The sequence below is a fragment of the Stylophora pistillata genome, chromosome 9 (genome assembly GCF_964205215.1).
Source record: "Stylophora pistillata chromosome 9, jaStyPist1.2, whole genome shotgun sequence".
Classification (NCBI taxonomy): Eukaryota; Metazoa; Cnidaria; class Anthozoa; order Scleractinia; family Pocilloporidae; genus Stylophora; species Stylophora pistillata.
In genome coordinates this window covers 30118051-30140730 of record NC_142527.1, presented here as the reverse complement: position 1 = coordinate 30140730, position 22680 = coordinate 30118051, and the positions used below count along the sequence as shown (strand labels likewise).

The 22680-nt window shown below is 38.6% G+C and overlaps 3 protein-coding genes across 3 annotated transcripts in view; 2 read left to right on the top strand and 1 right to left on the bottom strand.

Annotated features, from left to right (window-relative positions):
- Positions 1 to 25: 25 nt before the first annotated feature.
- On the top strand, positions 26 to 2640 carry LOC111332832 (tRNA pseudouridine(38/39) synthase). The gene is made up of 2 exons (XM_022938291.2): positions 26 to 596; positions 770 to 2640. Exons 1-2 carry the CDS (start codon positions 35 to 37, stop codon positions 1717 to 1719), a joined length of 1512 nt encoding a protein of 503 aa, XP_022794026.2. The 5' UTR covers positions 26 to 34; the 3' UTR covers positions 1720 to 2640.
- Positions 2641 to 3389: 749 nt separating this feature from the next.
- On the top strand, positions 3390 to 14908 carry LOC111332852 (endothelin-converting enzyme homolog). The gene is made up of 18 exons (XM_022938312.2): positions 3390 to 3485; positions 5929 to 6756; positions 7241 to 7297; positions 7759 to 7875; positions 8064 to 8144; positions 8540 to 8673; positions 9318 to 9546; positions 10191 to 10289; positions 10431 to 10508; positions 10646 to 10749; positions 11312 to 11370; positions 11464 to 11518; positions 11710 to 11777; positions 12210 to 12358; positions 13310 to 13375; positions 13734 to 13829; positions 14150 to 14226; positions 14402 to 14908. The coding sequence occupies exons 2-18, from the start codon at positions 5977 to 5979 to the stop codon at positions 14499 to 14501; spliced, it is 2349 nt and encodes a 782-aa protein (XP_022794047.2). The 5' UTR covers positions 3390 to 3485; positions 5929 to 5976; the 3' UTR covers positions 14502 to 14908.
- Positions 14909 to 17471: 2563 nt separating this feature from the next.
- LOC111332843 (uncharacterized) overlaps positions 17472 to 22680 on the bottom strand; it is a 54400-nt gene continuing 49191 nt past the window's right edge. The window contains 6 exon segments of the mRNA XM_088733855.1: positions 17472 to 18339; positions 18483 to 18634; positions 18783 to 18923; positions 19209 to 19376; positions 19888 to 20028; positions 20501 to 21165. Coding sequence (XP_088589981.1) covers positions 18144 to 18339; positions 18483 to 18634; positions 18783 to 18923; positions 19209 to 19376; positions 19888 to 20028; positions 20501 to 21165 — 1463 coding nt within the window. The 3' untranslated portion in view covers positions 17472 to 18143.

Here is a 22680-nt window from a genome sequence, read left to right as displayed (position 1 = left end):
CCGTGTAAGAAAAGCAGTCCGAAGCAAGATTGAGATGGACTGTGGCGAGCACGTTGTGTTGGATGAGACAGCCGAGTTACAATTCCTTTCAAGGGAAGACCTCATCCAAAGGGTGGTCAAGCTTACAACAGAGAAGGAAGAAATACTTTTGAAGCTTCATGGAAGCTCTTTAGTAGAACAGAAACCAGATACGAAGAACGCATTTGTAAAGGATTATAAAAATTCGGCAGATCATGGGAAAAACTTAAAGAAATCGAAGGCAAGCGCTGGAAATACCAGCGAACAAAAACCATTTGATTTTTCTCGCTATCATAAACGACACGTAGCTCTAAAAATAGCTTATCTTGGATGGGACTTTCATGGCTTTGCTAGTCAAGAGAGCACAGAAAACACAATCGAAGGTCACCTTTTTGCCGCTCTATTGAAAGCTTGTCTGGTAGTAAACAGAGCTAGCAGCAATTACGCCAGATGTGGAAGGACGGATAAGGGAGTAAGTGCCTTTTCACAGGTTGTATCACTTGATGTACGCTCGAATCTGGCTGAAGGTCTTGGTGTCATTGTTAGTGGGGACACAGAAAAAGTACAACAAAGGATTGGTATGTAATGAATTTCTAATTTCAAATACCCAATCCCCTTTTTATGACACCCCAAGATCCTTTGTGTAGTTCTCTTACAGTTTGAATCTTGTTTTCATTGCAGGGTTTAATAAAACAGTTAACAAAACTTTTATTTTTGCAACATATTAAAAGTTTGATTCATTCATTGGCAGAGACAGCTAAAGAGATGTCAGAAATCTCCTATGCTCATGTTCTAAACAAGCTCCTTCCACCAGAAATCAGGATTATTGCCTGGATGCCTGTGGAACAAGAATTTGATGCAAGATTCAGTTGCTTGCACAGGACATATAAATACTTCTTCCCTGCAGCAAATCTTGATATAGAAATCATGAATTGTGCAGCTCAGAAGTTTGTGGGAAAGCATGACTTTAGAAATTTTTGTAAAATGGATGTTGCAAGTGGTGTTTTAACTTTTGAAAGAGAGCTTCTGTCAGTTACAGTTGAAAAGAATGACTCAGACAACTGCAGTGGCTATGAAATGTGCCAAATAACAATTTGTGGGTCAGCATTTCTGTGGCATCAAGTACGCTGTATGGTAGCTGTACTTTTAATGATTGGTCAGAATCTAGAAAATAAGGAAGTTATTGACTGGATGCTTGACATCAAACAGTGTCCTAGTAGACCACAATACAATATGGCCTCAGAAGTACCTCTTGTGTTGTATGACTGTTGTTATGAACAAATGTCATGGAAACATGAATGTGGGACTTTAGAAGCTTTATTGAAAGACTTTCAGACATTGTGGACAAGACAAGCCATTAAAACAACAATACTTAGTAAGTTCACTGAAAAGTTAGATGATGCAGCTGTGATCAAATGTGATGACAGAAGTAGCGTTGGTGGTGTGTGTGACAGGAGTAACATTGCTGGTGAGCGTGACAGTGACAAGATTGTTCTATGGCGTGACATGAGACAACCTCAATTCCATCAGTTGATGTCATTGGTCCCCTTCCAAATAAAGAACAAAGCTCACACACCACTAACCAAAAGAGCCAGGCATGAAAGTTTTGAATCCAAATTGGAGGTCGTTAATGCAAAGCGAAGAAAAGCTGGCAAAGAGGAATTTACAGAAAACGCAAGTGAGTTAACAATTATGGAATAAACAGTGTGTTCCATATGTGCTATCATGGTAATAAGCTGGAAACATTGGATTGTATACATATCGACTATAGTTTAAGGTTAGAAAAAAAGGATCCCACGTTCACGTTGTGTGTTTTTAGAAGCCATAACTATAGATTTATTTATTTAAAAACGGTGTTGGTTTGTGAAAAACACTGTGATTGTTCTTCCAGGAACTTGTCATGAGCAAGGTACCAGTACAACCAACAGATAGATACTTTTAATGTGAAAAATTTCTTTTATTTGTCCTGTCGGCATTTATCAGTGTGATTAGTGAATAGTGTTGTTATTTGTGACCTGTCATCGCCCGATCTTGTAATGATTTCTGTGGATTTTTAATTTGTTGTAGTAGAAGTCACAATTATCCCCAGAATATAACGATAATCGGTGGTATTTAACGATTTCTTACTAACGGAGATTTGATGCTGCATTTCTTGAATTTTAAAGGTCAAAACGTAGATTGGTGCGTATCGCTATGATGTACACGTGTACAGATTTCTAACACTAGTTAGTTAGATAGTAATGACTATAGACGGTGTTGTTGTAGGTTTTTTTTTTTTTTTACGCAAATGAGGCTGTGTGAGCAATATTTTGGCACTTTGCATACCGAAGATTCTGCTAAGAAACGACATTTTAACGGCAAAACTTTCGCAATACTTTGCTGTGCAGGTGTTTCCGGAAGCACAAAAGAAAAAAAAAGGTACAATGACCATTGTTAAAGTACTTGACACTAAGTAAATACAATATTCTACAATTACATTAATATTTTGGGGCGTACATTTGATTTCACCGATTTGCAAAAGAAAACCGACATTGCAGTTCCCTTTTTCCCTAAACACAAATCAGTGATGGATTTTGCTGAATTTAAGGTGGTTTGTTTTCATTAAAAAAATTCTTTTTTAAATGTCAGAAATGTTCCGTGCAATAGGTTCTGTTGTTTTATCATATTTAACATTGGAATGAACAAATCCTGGAATATTTAGGTAAATTTCCTGCCTTTATTGGTGCAAAGTTATCTTCCACCTGTCTGTTCCTTTTGTCTAAAAGAAAACAGAACAATTCAGTTCTAAAATAAAAGAGAAGCTCAATAAACATAAGCGCGGGTTTCAAATCATTAGTCAATGTTCTCGAAAAGCTCCACAGGCAATCAGCACTATAATACCTTTTCTCTCCTATTTACACGAAAATGAAGGAAGTTTTTTACTGATTAAATAAAACGTCCTAAACTATTTGAAGCTGTAACAAAGTTGAATGGAGTTTTTGCCTTGTTGCTTTTAGCCGTGTCACGGTTTAGTGGATTCCAATGTTAACTTACCGGGGCCTTTGATCCAAATAAAATCTTTGGAAAATCCGCTCTCATAAAGGTGATAGGTCTACTTGAACAATTTTTAACCACATGGAGCGGTTAATGGGTGAGGGAAATTATTTTATTCAATACCTGACCATAAGCGTAATGCCATCGTTCTTCGTCGAAATCTCATCCGGTTTTTGCCAATAAAGTATTAAGATTGTTCAGGCTTTGCGATCACTCTGTTTACCGACTTAGATACAACAGAGGTAATTTCCTTACAGCACTAGCAAGGAATAGTCTTTATCGAACAGAAAGGAAAATGTTTAATGTTTTGCCTAATGCTCTCATACCAATGTGCTTTCATAACCTTGATTTTAATCAGTAGCCTTTAAAATACCTTGACAGCTGGCTAGAACAACACCATTCAGTTTACGCGTAGCTGTTGTTATGGTCATCAGGTAGGAAAAGCCAATAAACTCTCAATGTGGCTTCATTCTTTTTAAATTGGTGCATGACATATATTTTTTTCCCTTTATTGTATATTTTTGTTTTTGTGAAATCTCTCGTGTCTTTTATTTGCTTGTCGAAGAGAACATTGAATTCTCAATCAGCAAGTTAAAAAATTCAACCTTAATTTTCCAGACAGTTGTTTAAAATTAGCCAGAGAGTAACCCATTGAAAGCATTTTGAGAAAATCTAAAAAAAACTGATTTTGCACAATAACTATTCAGTATAAATCAATAATTGTAAATTGAGTTCGGGTATTTTCTGATTTACCGTGTCTTGAAGAAAATCTTAAAATTTCAAATAACCAACCTTGAGAACAGTGCGTGCACATAACAGTATAAACTGAATCATGTTATGAAGATTTTCGTGTCACAAGCGTTTTGTAATTGCTTGACCATTTATGTCAAAGATCTCTACGAAAAACCAAGAAAACGTGTTGAGTTAAGCTTTTGAAATGTTGACGAGATCTTTGGTGCGTACTGATTTTATATAGCCTTCTCAAGGTATTCCTCTAATATAACGATTCAGAGTAAAACGATAAGTAAATCAAATGCATAAGAAAACAGTCTTGAAAAGTTGCGAATAAGTCCAGTACGCTTTTCCATTTACTGCGGGATAACATGTGCTAGTATCTAAATGCCTTCAAGTTCGCTTTGTAATTGAATTATAATTTTAAAGAGCTATCGTCGCCAATCCCTCTTTTTAGCCGAGACATTTTTTATTGATTACTGATTATGCGAGGCCAACAGCACAGTCTAATTTTCCTAAATTACTTGGTGCTAAATTATTCCATATAAAATCACAATAATCTGATTTAGGTAATATTGATTTAAATATCCTCTCGATAGTCTGAATAGTAAGGTTATCTCTAATCCTAGATAGATAATAAGCTCAATTGGCTGGATACTTTGTTATTCATCCTTACAACCTCTCGCCTCTTGTAGTATTGAATCATCGGCAAGCTCCTCTATTAACGAAACAACAGCTGCTCTACACACAAGGGACATTTTGTTTTCGTTTTCAAATCTAGCGGGCGATTCTGCTGCCGCGCTCTACAATTTCGCGCCTGCTGCCATGGTAACTGATCCGGTGAACTAATTAACAAATGGTAAACACCACAGCGTACACTATTGAGTTATGGAGGCACGCGGGAGGTTGCTAAGCACGAAAGAAGCGTAAGAGTCGCTCGAGGCGAAAGCCGAGAGCGACTCTAGCTTCTTGAGTGCTTAGCAAACCTCCCAAGTGCATCCATAACTCAATAGTGTACGCTGTGGTGTTTACCATTTGTTTTATAACATTACATTGATACATTGTAGCTAAAGAGTTCCCTTTTATTTAACAAATCTTACGCGACCAGAAAAAACAAGCGCGCGCGGAAAAATAGTCTTTGCATTTGCTCACGTCAGCAGCGTACACCCATGGGCAAATGGGGGACGCTAAATTGACCAATCAGAGCGCGCGCTTTACTTTGGTTATGTTATAAAGCTCCTTTCCTTTGATGCACCGTGATCTCTGTGATCTTGGATCACGAATCCTGATCCGGATCCTCCCAAGGGAACGCACCCTTATTCTATTGAGTGTAACAAATTTCCTCCTTTGAAAAAACGGTAAAGTCGTTCTTGTTTCTGTCGGGGAATAATGAGAGAAGAAAAACCTTAAAAGAAACCGATTACGCATGATGTACGATCCTCGCAATAAATAGCGCTATTTAAGCAATAGCGAAAATCAGACCTGAAAAAAATCAGGCCTGTACGGGACTCGAACCACTGACCTCTGCGATACTAGTGCAGCGCTCTACCAATTGAGCTAACAAGCTAACTGGGAACAGGCCGTTAAGTTGATTCGTAATAAACCCGTGAAAGTGATAAATGAGATACAAAGAAGATATGAAGTTCATATATTTTGAACTGCGGTATTAGATACGCCTGATGTACGATCCTCGCAGTAGATAGCGCTATTTAAGCAATAGCGAAAATCAGACCTGAAAAAAGTCAGGCCTGTACGGGACTCGAACCACTGACCTCTGCGATACTAGTGCAGCGCTCTACCAATTGAGCTAACAAGCTAACTGGGAACAGGCCGTTAAGTTGATTCGTAATAAACCCGTAAAAGTGATAAATGAGATACAATGAAGATATGAAGTTCATATATTTTGAACTGCGGTATTAGATACGCATGATGTACGATCCTCGCAGTAGATAGCGCTATTTAAGCAATAGCGAAAATCAGACCTGAGCACGTATCATTTTCAACACTAACTGACCGAGAGTAGGAAAACAACTCAGTAGGATTCTGAGAAACTAACTCACGTGTTAAAACCCTTTTTACATGTTCGGCGCTCATTTGTTTGTTTACTTTGAAAGCTGGCTTGTAAAAAGAAAATTGTTTATTTAGCTTAACTCACCAATCTGAAGAAACATTCGCCGAGAAGGAGAGAGACATATGAGAATCCACAAGAACAAAACTATGGCTGGAATAGAGTTATGTTCTGCACCGAGTGCTCAGAGTCTTGGAGTAAACTCCACTACCTTCCGCAGGAGTCAGAGGAGGGTAGAAGTATGTTTGCTGAGTCTGTGTGGAATACTTCTTTTGATATGCACTGTGTTAGCGGTATTATTTGCTGTGGAACTTTCCAAAGGCAGTCATCACGACGCAAAGCCAAATGGTACTGTAAATGGTCGGGCTGTGCCAACAGCATCAGCGCCATTTTCCACTAGTGAAAGCCCAGTATCACCAAGGATGTGTAACACTGCTGATTGTCTGGAGACTGCAGCCCGCTTCACAAGGAACATGGACCATTCTTTCGACCCATGTCAGGACTTTTTCCATTTTGCCTGCGGTGGATGGATACAGAACAACCCAATTCCTCCGCACAAGAACGAGTATATTACATTCATGAAAAAGATTCAGGCAAACAACGAGAAACTTAGAAATATGTTGGAAGATGCCACCGGAGAATACGATGACCCAGTAATGAAAGCAAAGAGGTATTATCGCTCGTGTATGAATGAAGAAGAAGTTGAGAGAACTACTAAACAGCAAATGTTGGAGCTCATAGAGAACCTTGATTCATGGGCTCTGGACAACGGAACGTGGAATAAAACTGTATGGAACTGGAAGACTGCTCTACTAAAGATTCAAGCAACCTTTTTACATTCTTCGCCTCTGTTTACTGTTGATGTGTTAACTAACCCAAGAAATTCAGCGAAACATATTTTAAAGGTAAGCCCACGACAGCACCACACCTTGCTGATGCTTATTTTTACAAAGATTAAAAAGATTCTATCTTAGTGGTAAAAAAAAAGCGTAAAATTGCCAGGTGTTCATGATTCAATTATCCGCAACAATTTCTCGGAATGCACTTTGATTCAAAGGAGCTGTGGAAGGACAAAAGGCGAGAAAAACAAACAATTATTGTTATGGAAAGTTTGGTTTTATAAGTAATGACTTCATTTGGAAATAAATGCGTTAAACCCGTTAATCTGTTCTGATTTTATGCAAATGACCATCGTGATCGCTTGTCTTTGACTTTGCCTTGAAGTTCTGGGAGAGTTATCAGCAAAAGAGGTGCAGTCGTTTTAACACCAACGAACAACCACGCCATGTTGCTAATTTGCCGAATCATTCCCTGAAACAGAAACATCGTTGCTTGAATAATCCCCTAGTTTATTCAAATTGAAATGTTTTGCCTTTTTCTTTCTTTCAGCTACTTCCCCCGGAATTAAGCTTGATTCGTGAAGAATATCTGTCGAAGAACAGTAAAGTAAGTGTGACCGATAAAGAAAGCCAGGCTATCCCAGTCCCAGGACCCAGGATAACCATCACAAAAGGCAGCTTTTGATCATTTTTCTTGGAATTAAACGCCAGCAGGTCTGAACTTTGATGAGACTTCATAATCTCTACCTCGGATTTAGTCTGTAAAAAAAAAAAAAAAAATCAATAATTCTGAATTCGAACAAATTTGAGTTATTCGGCCATGATTATATCAGATAAATGGATCATTGTATTGTCGTGCAGTGTTTGATTGATCTTTAGCATGTGTAATGAGTCTTTATGTGTTACGAGTAAACTTTAACATACTGTCTCATTATGATAGTGATCATTCGCGATGCATTTTCATAATGCGTTATAATTGTGAATGTCTTTATTGGTTTTATCTTTGGATGAGTCAATCGTGTCAGTTAGTACCATTCATTTTGTTATTTGTATTCGTTCTCCCTTCAGAGGAAACCTGCATATCTTGAGTATATGACAACAGTGGGGATGCTGCTGGGAGGACAGAATACCACCACCCAACAGCAAATGAATAGGATTCTTGAATTTGAAGAACAACTCGCTCGGGTACCTTGTAGACATTTGACCTTATGATTGGTAACATGCTATCATTTGTCACTCAGTTCTTTTCCGCTGTTCATGTTTTTGATCCTTTGGTTTTGCGATTCTCTGGGGAATTATTTCCATAACGCAATGTTGCGTAAAAGAATATGACACGACAGTCCTTTCCACCGTCTTTTCTTTTTCATGTTTAGAGTATGCCCTCCAAGACTTTCCTCTACGAACATGAACATGACACAATCACAATACGAGAACTGCAAAACCGCGCTCCTCAGGTAAGAATTATTGAATTCTTTGCTCACTGCCACAATCTTGCTTCAACATTTGAAATCCTGTGATGTTCGTGGTCGCCGAAACGTTTGTAGGAGATATGATTTACCATGTGTTCCATCAGAAATCTTTACAGATAAAATGTTGGCATCTCTTGGCATTAAACTACAATTTCTATTTCTCAATTCCATCCGTTTTGTTGCGTGAGAGGAGTGGGAGATGATGGGGGAGGGGAGGGGGAGGGAGGTAAGAGTTATCAAAGTGCCTTTTGTTACCAAAGTGCCCTTATACATTTTTTCGTTTTGTTGCGTGAGAGGGGTGGGAGGGGGGGAGGGAGGTAAGAGTTCCTCGTAACTCCAGTCCAAATTTACTTTAACTCATCAACATGATTTCACTGCAGTTTCAATGGCTACAACATTTGAACAGCCTGTTCAGCGAGTATAACACAACACTGGATGGCTCTGAGGGCATCATCGTACCTGCACTTGAGTACCTCAGAAACATGGCCGAAGTTTTACATGCTACGGACAGGGAGTAAGATAGCGCAATAATTTCCACTTAATCTTGTTTAGAAGATCATTTGGCTCGTGATCATCGATTGTCTAGACTGTTCAAAGCGTGTAACAACAAAATCACCAAGTTACTTTTTTTGAACTTTAGTTACGAAAAACACTTCTTACACTAATGAAAAACACGCATTACACAACTTCTAATGCAACCAGATACTCTTACAATACTTATTTGTGCACGATCCTCGCAGTAAAGAGCACTTTTTAAACAATAGTGAAAATCAGACCTGAAAAAATTCAGGCCTGCAAGGGATTCGAACCACTGACCTCTGCGATACCCGTAAGATGATAAATCAAACACAACGAATTTATGAACTTCATATATCTGAACTGCGGTTATAGAAACGTATTTGTGCGCGATCCTCGCAGTAAAGAGCACCACTATTTAAGCAATAGTGAAAATCAGACCTGAAAAAATTCAGGCCTGTACTGACGGGATTCGAACCACTGACCTCTGCGATACTAGTTGTTAGCTTGTTAGCTGAATTGGTAGAGCGCTGTCCGAAGGTTAATTGACCCTCAACCTATTTATAAGAGATTACTTGAGTATATCTACTTCAACGAGAGATTTCAATTTTAAATTTTACTCCATCATGTTTTCTTCTGTAGAACCTTGTCCAACTACTTTATATGGACGGTTTTAAGGCGATTAGTTCCATTCCTATCCAAGCCTTTCAGAGAGGTCGAGGCCAATTACAAAAGGAAAACTTCTCATATTCAAGGCGAAGCAGCAAGATGGCTTACTTGTATCACTACCACAAACTTTTACCGCGGGCTCACATTTGCTACTGGAAGCCTGTTCATTGAGAAGGCTTTTGACAGAAAAATGATCCCATTGGTTCGTGTGAAATATGCATTTTGAATTAAGGTCGTGTTTGAATAACAGCGATGTTTCCTTTAGACGTGTTTCTTTTAACGTGTTGACGTTATACAAGTAAAGAAATGATCTCCGTAGGTGAGCTGGACACTAGTTGGGCGCTACTACCAAGTTAGGCACGAAAGCAGCAAATTTTATTGGTAAAGCAGAAAATTTTATTGGGCGCTTAGTTCTCGCAAAGGAATGCCATTGTAGGTACAGAAAAGAAATGATATCTTGATATGTGTCCGATATTCGAGTTAATAAATGATGTTCTTGATACTTTCCTTCACGGGAACGAATAACTTATAAAACTGAATTCCTTTGCTCACAACATGTCGCCTGGTAGTTCAGCTAGCGGTAACCCCCAACGATGTCTGAGGGGCATGGGTTCAAATTCCGTCGAAGATGAATATTTTATGGCTTCTTTCCTTCAATTTCTTTTTAATTACAGCTCGACAGGGAATTTCTTTGCTTCCAATAGACGATCAAGGAGAAATTCAAGGGTAGCTTATCTTTCTTAAAAGAGACAAAACCACCCAAAACAGATAAAAAAATTGATCAACGAAAGAGGATAGTTAGATTTAATAAATGGCAAATTGTAACAATTATTGTTCCCCTCCAAGGTTAAGGAGATGATGGAAGACATTCGACAAGCTTTTCGAGAAGAAGTAGCCGACTTGTCATGGATTGACGACGAGACAAGACCTACTGTATACGAGAAGGTCAAACTTTTATGTAATCTGTTATGTGATAGGTCAACAGGGCATCAACAAAGAAAATGTGACCCACATTAAATTCTTCTGGAGAATTAATACGGATTTCATCTCAACTAATCATTCTGTTTCTCCTTTTTTTCCATGCAGGAAAAAGCGATGGTTGAGAAAATTGGTTACCCTGAAATGTGTGTGAACAAAACCTTACTCGGAGAGTATTATCAACGGGTAAGAGATAAATGCTTCAACGTTAAAATCATAAATGCTTTGCCTGTTTCTGTGGCAAGATAAAATTTTATCTTTGACACCTAAACTGTTAGAGGATGGTAACATACCTGAATATAATAATTTGGCTCCTTTTTCAGCTTGAAGTGGATGATAAAAGATTTTTGCTAAATGAAGTGAACGTGAGCAAGTGGTACTCATCCCAATCCCTCTCTAAACTTAGGAAACCCTCCATTAGGGGACAGTAAGTTCAATGAGTTGTTTTTTCAGCAGACACCTGTAGGTTTGCAGTTTCTTCCGATTTCACTTGTTTTGGTTCTGGAAAAACAAAAAAAAACAAACAAAAAAAAACTACCAACGGCACTCATTACAATTTACCACCACCAGGTCTCAATGAACCTCGATTGCTACGATGAAATGCGCATGCTTGTTTTTTAGTTACTAGCAATAATGATAATGATAGCAATAATTATAACAAGTTATGTTATTGTGGCGAACTATACAAAACAGACACATCTCCTATACGGGCACTACTACCTTAGGGAAATGTTTAATTTCGACAGTGTCCTTAATTGGTGTAAACTGCGCCACAGATGTAGTTGACAGGAATAAAATTTATTACTCACTCATTCACTTTAGATACAACCAATATACGTACAACTATTCTAAGGATGTATATACTCATGCCCAGCTAGCTTCCCCTAACAAACGCATAACCTGGTATCCGTAAGAATAAGCAGTTGACTGAAATGAAACGGCTAATCCACGCATGCGTGTTAATGACTTTTCTTTTGATTTCGTGACAGATGGTACAGTGGGCCACAGTCTGTTAATGCTTACTACCAAAGAGAGAAAAATGAAATAAGTATGTCGTTTATCATAAGTTTGGCGTGCAAGTATTGGCTCAGCTGCTCGAAAAATCATCAAGTGTTTGTAAATTTTTTTATTTCGATTTCAGATATTTTGGCAGGAATCCTTCAGCCGCCATATTATAGCGGCCGCTTTGCACCACGGTATGTAAGGACATCGTGAAGTCAAGACAACTATGACCTCGGCATTACATTGATAATTCGCTGTCTGATAACGACACGTGTGCAGTGATTGTGCATTGTTCTAAAATAGTAGAAGGTGCTTACATAGCCGATAAGATTGAAATTCTATTTAATGTATACAAGTCAATGACGGTTTATCAATACACACGCAGGGCAGTCAATTTTGGTGGCATCGGAATAATCCTTGCTCATGAACTAACCCATGGTTTCGACAACATAGGTAAGATGTTTCTTTTTCCAACACCCCTTCGCACTCAGCTGTTTAATCCGGCTTGTTGATAAAATTCAGAGTATTTACCTTTTATTCCAGTCCTGTTGATTTATTTTGAAATGTCTTACATACATACATACATACATACATACCTACCTACCTACCTACCTACCTACCTACCTACATACATACGTACATACATACTTTATTTATTCCAGAAGCAGACTATGTATACACTAAGAGGAAAGGGAAAATATGCTTCCAGAAAAGGAAGTTTGCTTTTGTGAGTTAAAACATAACACTGCGAGTCAATTATTTCTTCGTCCCCCATATTGATCATTTAGTTTTTCTGTTACTTTCAATCTTAGTTATTTTCCCTGTCTCTTTATGAAGTGCTATGGAAGTTGAAGATCTTAGATCAAGGCTTTCTTCTCTTGTTAGGTCGAAAGTTTAACAAGTACGGTGAGATCAGTACACAATGGTGGACTAACTTTACTCTCACTGGATTCCAAAACAGATCCCAATGTTTTGTTGACCAGTACAATAAATACCCACTCCCACTGAATGTGGGGGGCGACAGGCAGATTTTTGTACGTATTATGTAGCAGCAACCTAATTGTTTATTAACCTCATAAATTTAAAATAAAGTAAGAATGGCCGCAAGATGTTTGCCCTCCAGTCTGGGTTGACATCAGAATTCAATGGCTTTGTCCCAGTTCAAACATATATGCTACCAGTAAATGGCGGTTAAAGTGACATTACTCATTTAAAAAAGCATTTCCTCAAAAATGCGTTAAAGCATTATAGATAGATAGATACTTTATTATAAACACCTTGCAGCCATGGGCTGAATTACGGAATATTTACAAGTACAGATGATAAAAAGGACGTGTAAAATATTACAACTTCGTGGTTAAGAAAGAAGGAAAATTATCTACATCTTATAAATATGGCTAAAAATAAAACTATTCTTCAAGCGCTCGGTTTTGCATATGGGGAGAGTGAAATCACTTTTGCGCCTCAGTGCGTATCTACAACTCTTCCTTTGGGGGAGGAGGCTGTGGAGTCTATGGGTGGGGTTACGGACTATCTCGTCAAACAGGTTGGTTGAGATTTTTTCCCTCCTCTCGTGAAGTTTCGGTAGGCCAGCCGTTTCTAGTGCTACACAATATGACAGGTTAGGATAGATGATTCTGAGTGCCCTTCTTTGGATCCGTTCCAAATCTTCACTGATGTAGTTTGGTAGAGAACGGTGGAATACAGGACTTGCGTATTCCAAGACGGGCCTAATACATGTCACATAGAATTGCACAAGTTCGCTTGGTGCAACTCCGGATCTCTTGAGTTGTCTCAAACAGTAGAGACGAGAGGAACATTTTCTACTTAGTTCAGAGGTGTGCATGTTCCACTTTAAATCGTGGCTAATGGTCACGCCTAGCAATTTGCCTATAAACAAACTTGCTATTTGAAAAGTGTACACAACCGGCTGAAATGTTAAGTGATGCCGTGCACCTTACCTATATTACTTCGACATTTTTCAGGTGAATGGTCGACTGACATTACCTGAAAACATAGCGGATAATGGAGCTCTCAAGATCGCTTTCAGGGTAAGAAATAGTTATTATTATATACAAATATAATTACAACATAACATGTGATATGCACGCTACGATTGAAATAGTCCGTAGTTGTGACCAATATACGAGTAAAGCCCCCAGCCTGCTACTGCAGGAACTCTCTCACAAGTCAGAAGCACTTCCCTGGAGCCCGCATGGCCAGAAATCCGTGACAGTCAGCGGTTTGTAAGCGAAGACAGAGTTCGACATCGATCCGCATGCGTGGCAGCCATGCTGTCACGGATTTCTGGCCATGGCTTTAGCGAGTTAAGTTCAGTCCAAGCCGGAAGTACGGCTTTGTTTTCCTCGAAATTCTTTAAAAAACGTACAATGTGAGTTTCTTCCTCAGGCTTATGAAAACTGGCTGAGAAAACACGGTAAAGAGGAACTAGTACCCGGGTTGGACAGATCCAGTGAACAGATGTTTTTCCTTAGCTACGCTCAGGTAAAGTGACTTTTTTAAAGAACTTGAACATCCTCCATAAAAGGAGGTAATAAATAAGGCAGTTTATTGAGAATTAGACAAGTTCATATAAACTAGATTGGCTCAACAGAAAGAAAGCAATCGATTTCATCAGTAGAGGGACCTATTTTGTCTCAATCACTTTTTTTCTTAATAAAATCTTAGAAATAACTTGTTTGCTTGTTTATTTCGCTTACGTACCACAATTTGCTGAGCACAATCGGATTGATAAAAATGTTTTATTTTTTTTATGAACTGACACTGTTGTTTATCCTCTGACCCAATTTGTATTGTGTCCTTAGATGTGGTGCAGCTCTTTCAGTCCTACGCAGATCTTCAGAAGAGCAAAAGCTGATCCCCATGCCTTACCTATTTACAGGCAAGTCTATCGCTAGCAATAATTAGTTTCTGAGGAGCCCACAGATCGAGTGAGTGGCCAGCATTCTGAGAGCAGTGAACTCTCCGCAGGAAGTCGAAAACTTAAAGCACTTAGAAGGAGGGAAAAGCCATGTCTCGTTTGTACGTCCTTACAAACGGTTAGTTTTTCTTTTCAGGGTAAATGGTGTCTTGTCAAATATGGAGGAATTCGCGAAGACGTACAAATGTCCAAAGGGAAGTAACTTAAATCCCGAAAAACGATGCAGAGTTTGGTAACACTGCGGAAGTATTCAAATGCGGCTTCAAAATAAAAACGATTGGTAAATTTCATTGTTACAAACTGTAAATAATGCTGTCGTTAAGTGACATCCAAAGAACTTGTATGCGACTGATACAAATTTATTTTAAACTGTTTTTGATTGGAAAAACTCTGAGCTAATTCATGCACCACATTACTGGATGTCTATACCACAATGGAACTTTCCGTATTGCTTTTTTGGTTTGTAACTTTCATTTTAACTACCAGCTTGTGATGAGGGTAGAGGCCATCTCATAGAGAATTTACCTCAACAAATCATGAATGAAATCTTTAAAAATCGTTCAGATATAGCTATTATAAAGTATTCTGTCACGAAGCGCAATGTGGTTCTTGTCAAAATATTAAGAATAAAGAAAATGCTTCATATTGTAGAACGTTTTTTTGTGTTGCGTTTTTTTTTTTTTGTCACAGAAGAGAGCCGGGGCATTGCAGTGATTGCTGACTTAAATATAATTTTGTAGACATGAGGCTGGTGCTAGTTTTATTAGCGACATTTCTTCAAACTCTGTTCAATTTGTTCAATGAACAAAATCCTATTGGTTTGTACGCATTGTACAGCACTCGCCAACGGCAAATGTTTGCTCTTGCCGCTTTAAACCGACGTCAACGGATGCAAAAAATGGGAAAAGATCTGCGAGCCAAAGGGTGAAAACAAGCCATTCCCATACTGAAAATAATCAGGTGAATAGTGCAAATTTGTAAATTGGTATGGGTTGAAATTCGCCCTGAGGACCAGATGAAACGTTGTAAAGAAAACTGGCGACGTGTTGTCTTTGCAGAATTTCGAAAATCCAATTTTTGCCGGTATTTCGGACTTGATTGACCTTGCGACAGAAGAAAAGCAAAAAATTGTTATTTTAAGGCCATTAGACAAGATATGACCTGCTTTGAGGCAGGACGTCGGCTTTTTTGATCTTTAGGTCCTTTGGACATAGTTATGTCTGGTCGTGACAAAAGGGTCGCTCTTGTCGCAAGCACGCGATGACAGATTTTATGTCCAATGTAAACACCAAAAGCGTTAGTGCGACCCCTGCTTTACTAAACGAAGATGAGATGAGATAACACAAATCGCCTGACGTTAGACTAAGCACAACTTAATTTAACCTCCCGAGGATAAAGTCTCATCTAGGAAATTTTCTTTTCCTGGTGAAGGGGCAGCTCAGTACGCCTCCATATACAGAGAATGCAAAAAAAAAAACAATACTTCACTTTTACGACAAGCAGTTAGCCACTTTAGTCATTTTAAATACCTCTTTACAGTTAATATACTAACACTAAACTATTTACTATGTATTCACTATGAATATATTAACTCTGTTTTCTTCATGTCCTTGATTTTACTCAGCACGCTTTCACCGTTCTTAAATTTTACTGCTGAGTAGATTTACCATTACTAATACAAAAAACAGTTTAGGTGAAGTGTGATCGTCTGGTCAAAGCTGTCCTCTTGACTCTGATAATGACTTCCGCTTAGGTGGTCGAAATATCATCCTCTGTAACCGACAGCTGTCCTCAGTTCAGACCATCAGACTACATGTTATTCATGCTTTCAAAACTACTTACCGTGAAGCAAGTATCTAGCTACCAAATATACCTACCTAAACTCCAAGATTTAGTTAAGCTTGCTGCATCGACTTTGATAGTAAATGTACGGGTGAACTTGTAAGGAACTGCCATTTACTTCCTGTAACCATCTAAGGCCCATTTCTTTAACAAATATAATTATGCGTCTGTTAGAGAGACTAGTGTATAGGAATGAACCCTTATCTATCGTGTGCGCTAACCATCGCATCGATTTAGACCAGTTTGCTTCTCGAAAGGGACATAACTCTACCATGGCACTATTGAAGTCCCAGCATAACTGGCTACAGTGGCTTGATTGAAATACGGACTTCGCGCGGATCTTCTCGTTTGATTTTGGCAAGGCGTTCGATTGTCTCTCACAGAATATTAGTTAGTAAGCTTAGGGATGTGGATATCAATCCATATATACTAAACTGGCTCAACAGTTTCATTAGTAATAGAAAGCAACGGGTTTTGGTAGATAACATCACTACTGAGTTTATAGATATAACCAGGGGTGTCCCCCAGGGGACGGTGCTAGGTCCCATATTGTTCTCTCTGATGATAAATGATGTAAAGCCATTTCGCCCCTCTAGCCTAATGGTTAAATTTGCGGATGATATCACAGTCAGCATCCCTGTTCGCGCTGAGGATGGCAACATAGCCGAGTCTGAAGTTAGTTCTATAATGGAGTGGGCTGAAAAGAATCAAATGACACTCAATTTGAATAAAACATGGGGAAAGGTTATTAAAAAGTGGTAGCCTGAAAGTTCCACCAGCTCCTCTCGCTATTTTGGAGCGTAAAACCAAACTATAGCTGCTTGGGGTTACTTTTGAGGATGACCCTGTGAACTAGGACTCACATATTGATCACGTACTTAGTAAGGCCAGCAGTCGTATGTATATTTTAAGAGTTTGTAGAGTTTATGGCTACCCTAAGGAGCAATTAGATCAGCTCTTCCAAAGCCTAATTATTTCAGTCTTCACATAGGCTATCGAGGTGTGGGGTTGCTGTTATTATGATAAATATCTTAAGAGAATAGACAAACTGTTTGCTAGGGCTTTTAAGTCAGGATATTATTTGAAGAAATATAGTATTTGTGATATTTTAGCCACCAGAGATAGCAAACTATGGATCAAGATCACTTCAAATACCACTGCACTTGATCTTTTACCGCCGAGACGTACTAGGCAATTACGCAATAGGGGCCATGATTATATATTACCTAGAGTTCGTACTTCACGTTTTAAATCCACTTTTGTAAATAGATGTCTTTTTAGCATTGTCTGCCATTAATAGTTAGTTGTATTTTCTATCTTAATCTGTTTTATATTTCATTCTTTGTAAATAATGACACGGTTGATGCATTTTTACTTTTAATAAAGACCATTATTATTATTATCGTTATTATTAAAAAGCACAAATTAAGAGAGGGCTTCTTGAAATTTTGGATTGGAAGATTTAAATGAGTTGATATTTGTAAACTTCCTGATTTAATGAGTTTTATTCATACAAAACCCTTTTTAAGAGCGGCTTGGTTGCCCATAAGATAACTGAACAAAGTAACAGCATCTCATCCTGTTAGGGAAAAAGTTCATAATCGTAGCTGCTCGAGACTAACTACACTACAACGAAAACTAACCTTTGAGTGAAATACGTACCTTATAAATTGCGAATAAAACTTAAAACGAAGGTGCTATACAATAACTTCCATCTACACGCAACACTTGGGAGATTCCCTGAACGCAAAATGAACACTTTTGTCCCACAATTCTTTCAAATCCCTCTCGAGGATTATTCGACAGTAGAAACTGGGCAGATGGATACTTATTATCAGTCAAACTGCATTTTCTTTCCTTGCTCTTCAGTATTACACACACACACACACAAACCATCGCACGCTGGTGGCAATTTTGAAAATAAAGTGGTTCAATACTGCAGTCACCTCGCACAGCAAGATATAAAGGAATCGCCATGAGGTCTGAGCATGCATCTCCATGATAACTTGTAATAAGTGGCATACTTAGTTAACAGTTCATGTTGCAGTTAACTTGAAAGAAAGGTCAAGAAGCCGCTGGACACAAACAACCTGTTACTCCAAGGGATTAACAATAGGGGCGGGATAGTCTCGATCAATCACACAGCCGCAAGATTCCTGAAGTTCGCATGGAGCCAGCCAAGGTTCAAACACAAAGTCCGTCGGAATATTCCTCACTTCTGGCACATATTTTCTGAAAAGAAAATTTCAGCACGATTCAAAAGACAGACCAGCTTTCTTCAAATACTTGATATAAATTGCTTTCTATTGATATCTAGACATCTATGACAGAACTAAAACCCATCAGGTACCCAAAGTATAATGACAATCACTTACCGAACATATCCACCACTTGGATCAATTTTCTTTCCGACTTTCACAGGACAGAACCAAGGCACCTGCTCTTCCACAAAAGTACTTCCGGACAGCCACAGCCAGTGACCGGCATTGAGGCTCCTTTCCGAGTCAAGTTGAAGTTCTTCAAAGACCTTATGAAACAAATTTTGAGATAGTTAATTTCAAAATTTCGAGAATAAACACTGAAATAGACTAATAACACAAAGATCAACGACTAGCTCAGAGAAGTGTTATATTCATTTATGTACAAAAGTGCTACAAAAACAAACTAATTCCGACCTTAAACCCCTCTCGCCAGTTAATCCTCAGACAACTGCGTGTCAAAAATGAGACTATGGCTCGTCGTGCGATGTCGTGAATCCAACCTTCTGAGCGTAGCTGTCTCATGATTGCATCAATCCAAGGAAAACCAGTCATACCCTATAACAACAATTAAAATCCGTGCGTTACATACAAAGCAATACAGAATAACATTTGCTTTACACGAGTAAAAAAGCCGTACCTTAACAATTAAAGTATTATCCTTTTTTAAAAACAAACGTGTAGCGTGGAAAGCAGTTTGAGTAGAGACATACTAAAAGTATGGAACAAGTGGCATATCCCAGATAAAAATGTTGCAATTCATTAAGCAATTTAAAACATTTATAATAGATTTATTATAACAAAAAGTGTCCTAATTAGGAGTCTTTCCTTTTGATATCTGACCTGTTTCCATTTCTCAAAATGCTCTGGATTTTCTTCCAAAGGGGTCTGTACATTAAGCGGGTTGCTTATCATTTCGTGTACATCTGATACTTGGCTTCCAACAACAAAGAAGAACTCGCGCCACAACAGTTTGTTGAAAAGATCGAAGGATGGACTCATAGCCTTCCTCTGCAAAAACGCCAAAGAATCAACTCAAGATCCATCCGCGATAGGGGATACGACAGAAGTAAGTAAAGGGAAACTTGAGTCTGACCGCATATGAAATCAGCTTTACGTTCAAGAACGAGAAATTGACAAGATGGAGACGGCACTGAATCAGGTCAATGGCTGGGATTATATCGCCTCCACAATGTTCATTTATAGGAAAGACAAACAGTCGACTGGACAGTAAATCTCGCTCAAGAAATGACAAAAAGAAATAATAAATGGTTTGTTTTTAGAAGTCGTTTCCACCGGAAAACGTACCTCACGCTGTGTACTGACAAATTAAGTCCACTCAGGACTACAAATCGAGGTTAGTCTTAACGCAAACTCCTCGGACAACATACTTCCACAAAAGAGACATTGAGTAACTTAGTGGAGTTTACAAATCTAAAAGCCTCAGTGGAGTTGGCAGCCGTTCTCTGTGCCCCCTTGTTTTCCTTCCCTTAATACTGACACGAACGGGTTGGAACTGTACCTTGATATATTCCTCAGTCATTTTCTGGTAAAGGAGCCTGGAAGACAAACAGCCCAGCCTCAAGTAGGGGCTCAGGTGACACGGTGACGGCATCAGCGAGCGGACTGTTAACGATGGCTCGCAAAAGTCGTTCTTTATCATCTGCAGGAATTATTTTTACGACGTCATAATAAGAAATGCAAAGAGCTTAAGCCCATATCATTAATTAATAAATCAAGATATGGTTAGAGTTCACCAGTAAAGTCCAAGGAATTTTCTTTACTTGCCTTCCATAAGCTGATGGGCAGTGAGCTCAGAAGCAGAACATACGACTTAAAGTAGAGTGGAACTTTTCTAACAGATGGGCGTAAAGACTACAATTTAAAAGTACCTACTTTCAATGCCATTTGTTCAAGTTCCCTTCATTTGAAAGGCTAACATCACAAAGTGAACGTGTAAGAGTCAATCACCTGATTCAAATTAGTGGTTTGTTTTCTAGACAACATGTAACATTTCACAAAGCAAGAGCAATTAACCAAAGAGAAAAATAAATGCCCTTAGCAAAAGTCTTCGAAACCGGAAAACAACTGACTCAGAGGGCTAATTCTAGCAAAATATCGAAAAGGACTCTCACCTCGCATAAAGCTGCTTCCATCCTTGACAACGCCTCCCTCTCGCCACCTTGATAAAACCCCGAGCCAATAAAAGGCAGATTTTGGATGTCAAGAGCAGGGACAGCGTACCGCGTCTCATGATCTCTTCCTACGGGAGTCACGCACGACCCAAATAGCTCTCTGTCAACCCTTGGCACTGGTTCTGGAGGTCGCCCAAATTGCATGACAAGTTTTTTAAAGTCCTCAAAAAGTAGGGGTGCTTGTGCGTCCGGTGATTTTAATAGAGCTTCAGTGTCATAGAGGGTGTGTGACACGTGGCTGATAACTTGGATTCCAGCTTTCTCGGCAACAGCAGTCAAAGCCTCGTCCCTTGTTTTACAATTTGGCTCACAATCAACCTCGAACGACAGCCGAGTGATGCCCCATTGTTTAAAAAGAGACGGTAAGATATCTGTGGGTCTTCCCTTCAATACAAACAGACGCGAGCCGAACTCGGCCAGACTTGCGTCTAGGTCCTTTAGTGATTCAAGCAATAAACGCCAACGGTTTGGACTGGACTTTTCTTCTTCACAACTATCGAGAACATAGACTCCATAGAACACTGCACTGCCTACAAGGCAGTCTCTCAAAGAGGGATTATCGTGAAGTCGAAGGTCCTTCCTAAACCAGTGAAGACTGATGGGTTCTGAAATAAAAACGTAACATAAACGTTCATTGTTTTACGGTCATCTAGGCGTATTTTGAACTTTTCGAGAAAGCGAAGCACAGAAGAAATTTTTGATATAACTTTTGACAAAGGTTCATCAAAAGGGTCCTTTGGGAAAAATAAAATGAAAGACGAAATTTTAATAATGTCGGTAAATTCTCGATTATTAATAACAATAATAATAATCTTTAGACAGGGAACGTTCTCACAAAAGTGATTTTCAGAACAGCCCTGTAAAAAAATTAGTTAAACAAGTAATTAAAAATAAAAGAACAAATTACAGACAGTTCGAGAGCAAAGATAAAAGGATGAGATTGCTACATTACAATTTAAGGATTATGAAAAAAGATGAAAATTGAAAATTGACAAAATACTACGATAAAAACTGCACTTTCTTTTTAAACAATGGAATTGATTTAGTTCACTGAATTTCTGGATTAAGATTATTGAAATCGTTTGAAGCCTGGTATGTAAGTTTTTGTTTTCCCCATCATACCTCTCTCTCGAGGTATGATGCAAGAATTTCAATAACATTAGTTCTAAGCGGCCACTGAAGATTTAATAGGCGGCAATGATCACTAAAATCACTTTTTATTTTCATTATAATGAAATCCAAACAGACGGCGGTAAGAGGTCCTACAGGCGGCGGTAAGAGGTCCTACAGGCGGCGGTAGACCGCCGGTAACCGGCTTTTATTGAAACCCCCGATGATGGGTATTTAGGAGCGTAATACGCGCCATACAATTCACTCTTTTTCCACCTTAAATTTTGAGTTGGCGGCTATTGCGCGTGGAAAAATTTTGTCGGTTTCCGCATACACTTCTCATGTCGAGTTGACGTTTCCAGTTTGATGAAAACGCCTTTTGCAGACAGCACAATTGCAAACTTAATTTTGTACTTGTTATTGGATCAAAATTTATTAAATTTATGCCAACGATAGGTATACTATTGTAGTTTATGACATGCAAGTTTTGCAGCTTTAGTTAAATCTTTATATCAAAAAATAGCTTTCATGTAGGGGTTGGTACATGAAGAATGCAAAGTTACGGAAGCGCCTGTTTAGCAAGATGTTCCGTCAGTGAGGGAAGCACATTTTTTTTTAATGAAACATAAAATGCATTGGTCAAGAACAAGACCTAAATGACAGCTTCCATCTTCGAAAATCTCAGGGGATGACAACAAAAAATATGTGTGCAATACTGTTATTTTCCTAAAAAAAAAGCGCAAAATCGGCATTCACAAGAACTGCGTATGTTCTTCAAGACCGGATTTTTTCATTCAGCAATAGAGGAAACAAAATGAAAAGAAGAAAATCAGTAAGCTACAACACACCTTTACTTCGTGTTGAAGTCACTTATTAAATGAAATGCTAAGAATCGCTATACTTAATTGAGAAGGATGCATGTTCTCCTTTTACAAGGGAATTTTTGAAATTGCGTTGACGTCTTTTCAGTTAAACAGTTCTCTAGCCCTGATGCTATAAAAGGTTTTGTG